Source organism: Littorina saxatilis, linkage group LG8, assembly GCF_037325665.1.
Source record: "Littorina saxatilis isolate snail1 linkage group LG8, US_GU_Lsax_2.0, whole genome shotgun sequence".
Classification (NCBI taxonomy): domain Eukaryota; kingdom Metazoa; phylum Mollusca; class Gastropoda; order Littorinimorpha; family Littorinidae; genus Littorina; species Littorina saxatilis.
In genome coordinates, this window is record NC_090252.1 from 41,999,579 (window position 1) to 42,001,065 (window position 1,487).

The 1,487-nt window shown below is 46.7% G+C and overlaps 1 protein-coding gene across 1 annotated transcript in view; it reads left to right on the forward strand.

Annotated features, from left to right (window-relative positions):
• The window catches only part of LOC138974663 (uncharacterized), a 2,326-nt gene extending 1,056 nt beyond the window's left edge, over positions 1-1,270 (forward strand). Inside the window, exon 2 of the mRNA XM_070347385.1 lies at positions 37-1,270. Within this exon, the coding sequence (XP_070203486.1) occupies positions 37-905 (869 nt within the window). The 3' untranslated portion in view covers positions 906-1,270. The remainder of the gene's footprint in view (positions 1-36) is intronic.
• Positions 1,271-1,487: the final 217 nt, after the last annotated feature.

Here is a 1,487-nt window from a genome sequence, read left to right on the forward strand (position 1 = left end):
AATTCATCAGAAATTGTCATTTTGTTTCATGTTCAGGCGATGAAAGTGTACACTCCCATGCCTCTTCACCATTGTCAGAGGGCAGCCTGTCTGAAGATTTCCTGCGCAACATCGCCTGTCCTTCATCGAACAGCAGTCTGTCGAATGATGACCCTGCACGCCCAGACGTCCGTAGTTCTTCGTCCGTGACAACTACTGCCACAGTGCACCCCGCGCCCAAAACCGGCGGGATGGCTGCTATGACGATCGCCGACTCATGGGGTGAACCATCGCTTGACAGAAATGCTAGTATGTTGCCAACGTCTGGCAGCATCTTCGGTGAAGATGCTAGCCACCCAAGAGTTTCTTGCGCGGATGAGTTAAAAACGGCGACTACAGTACATACTGGGGAAGAAGAGGCCGCTGTGACGCCCGCTGCCGCATGGGCAGAACCATTGTATGAAAACAACATCTCAATACCACCATGCCACACTTTGAATGATGACTACCTTCAACCGATTGTCTCGACCTTGGCTAGGGAACGCCCTGGCCCTCCACCCAACATGAGTGCTGGCACAATGAGCACTGCCTCAGATGGTGCACCCCAGAGAGAAAGCACTACACAAGTATCAGCACAAATGCCGCACAACAGCATGCCTGATGACTACCTTCACCCCATTGCCTCAGTCTTGGAAGGAGCAATGCCTGCTACTCAAGCTCGTTCTAACCGGCCAACTGAAGGGAGGACTGCCTCAGTGACCACTGCCTCAGATGTTCAACCTCAACAAGGAAACGTGGTTGTCAAGCACTTGCCACACAACAACCTGCCTGATGATAACTTCAACCCCGTTTCCTCAGCCCTGGACAAGAAAACAACCGCTAACACAGTACAGCCAAAACCGCCGGGTGAAAGAGAAGCTGTTTAGGCCAACAAAAAAAATTGTCTGTTTCTGGTCACCCGACCGACCCTAAATTTCGGCGCCGACCCTAAACTTTTTTTTTCCAAACTCAAAAATTTTTATTTATTTTTTGGTGGTAAAGGACAGGGTGAGAAAATGAACAACAAAAACGTGTGAAAACGAAAGTCCGCTGACGATTTGTAAATGTGTTGAGTGTCTTGTCTCTATGTATAGTGAATCCAGTCTCTTTGCGCGATTTTTAAAGTTAGTTTTATTGGTCTACATTTGGGGTAAAAAAAAAATAAAAATAAAAAAAAAATAAAAAAAATCCCGACCTACCGACCCTATTTTTTTTAGCCATGTTACCAGAAACAGACAATTTTTTTTTTGTGGCCTTATGAACCACCATACGAAAACACGATGGAAATGTCACCGCGTCTTTCACACAGCACTCTGCCTGGTGACTACCTGCACCCTGTTACCTCCACTCAGGATTTACCTACATCTATTATTGAGCTGAGCTCTTCATATTTAACCTCAAGAGCCAGCACTAGATCCAGATCGGATCCACCTAATGAAAACACCGGAGAAATGTCACCATCACTATCA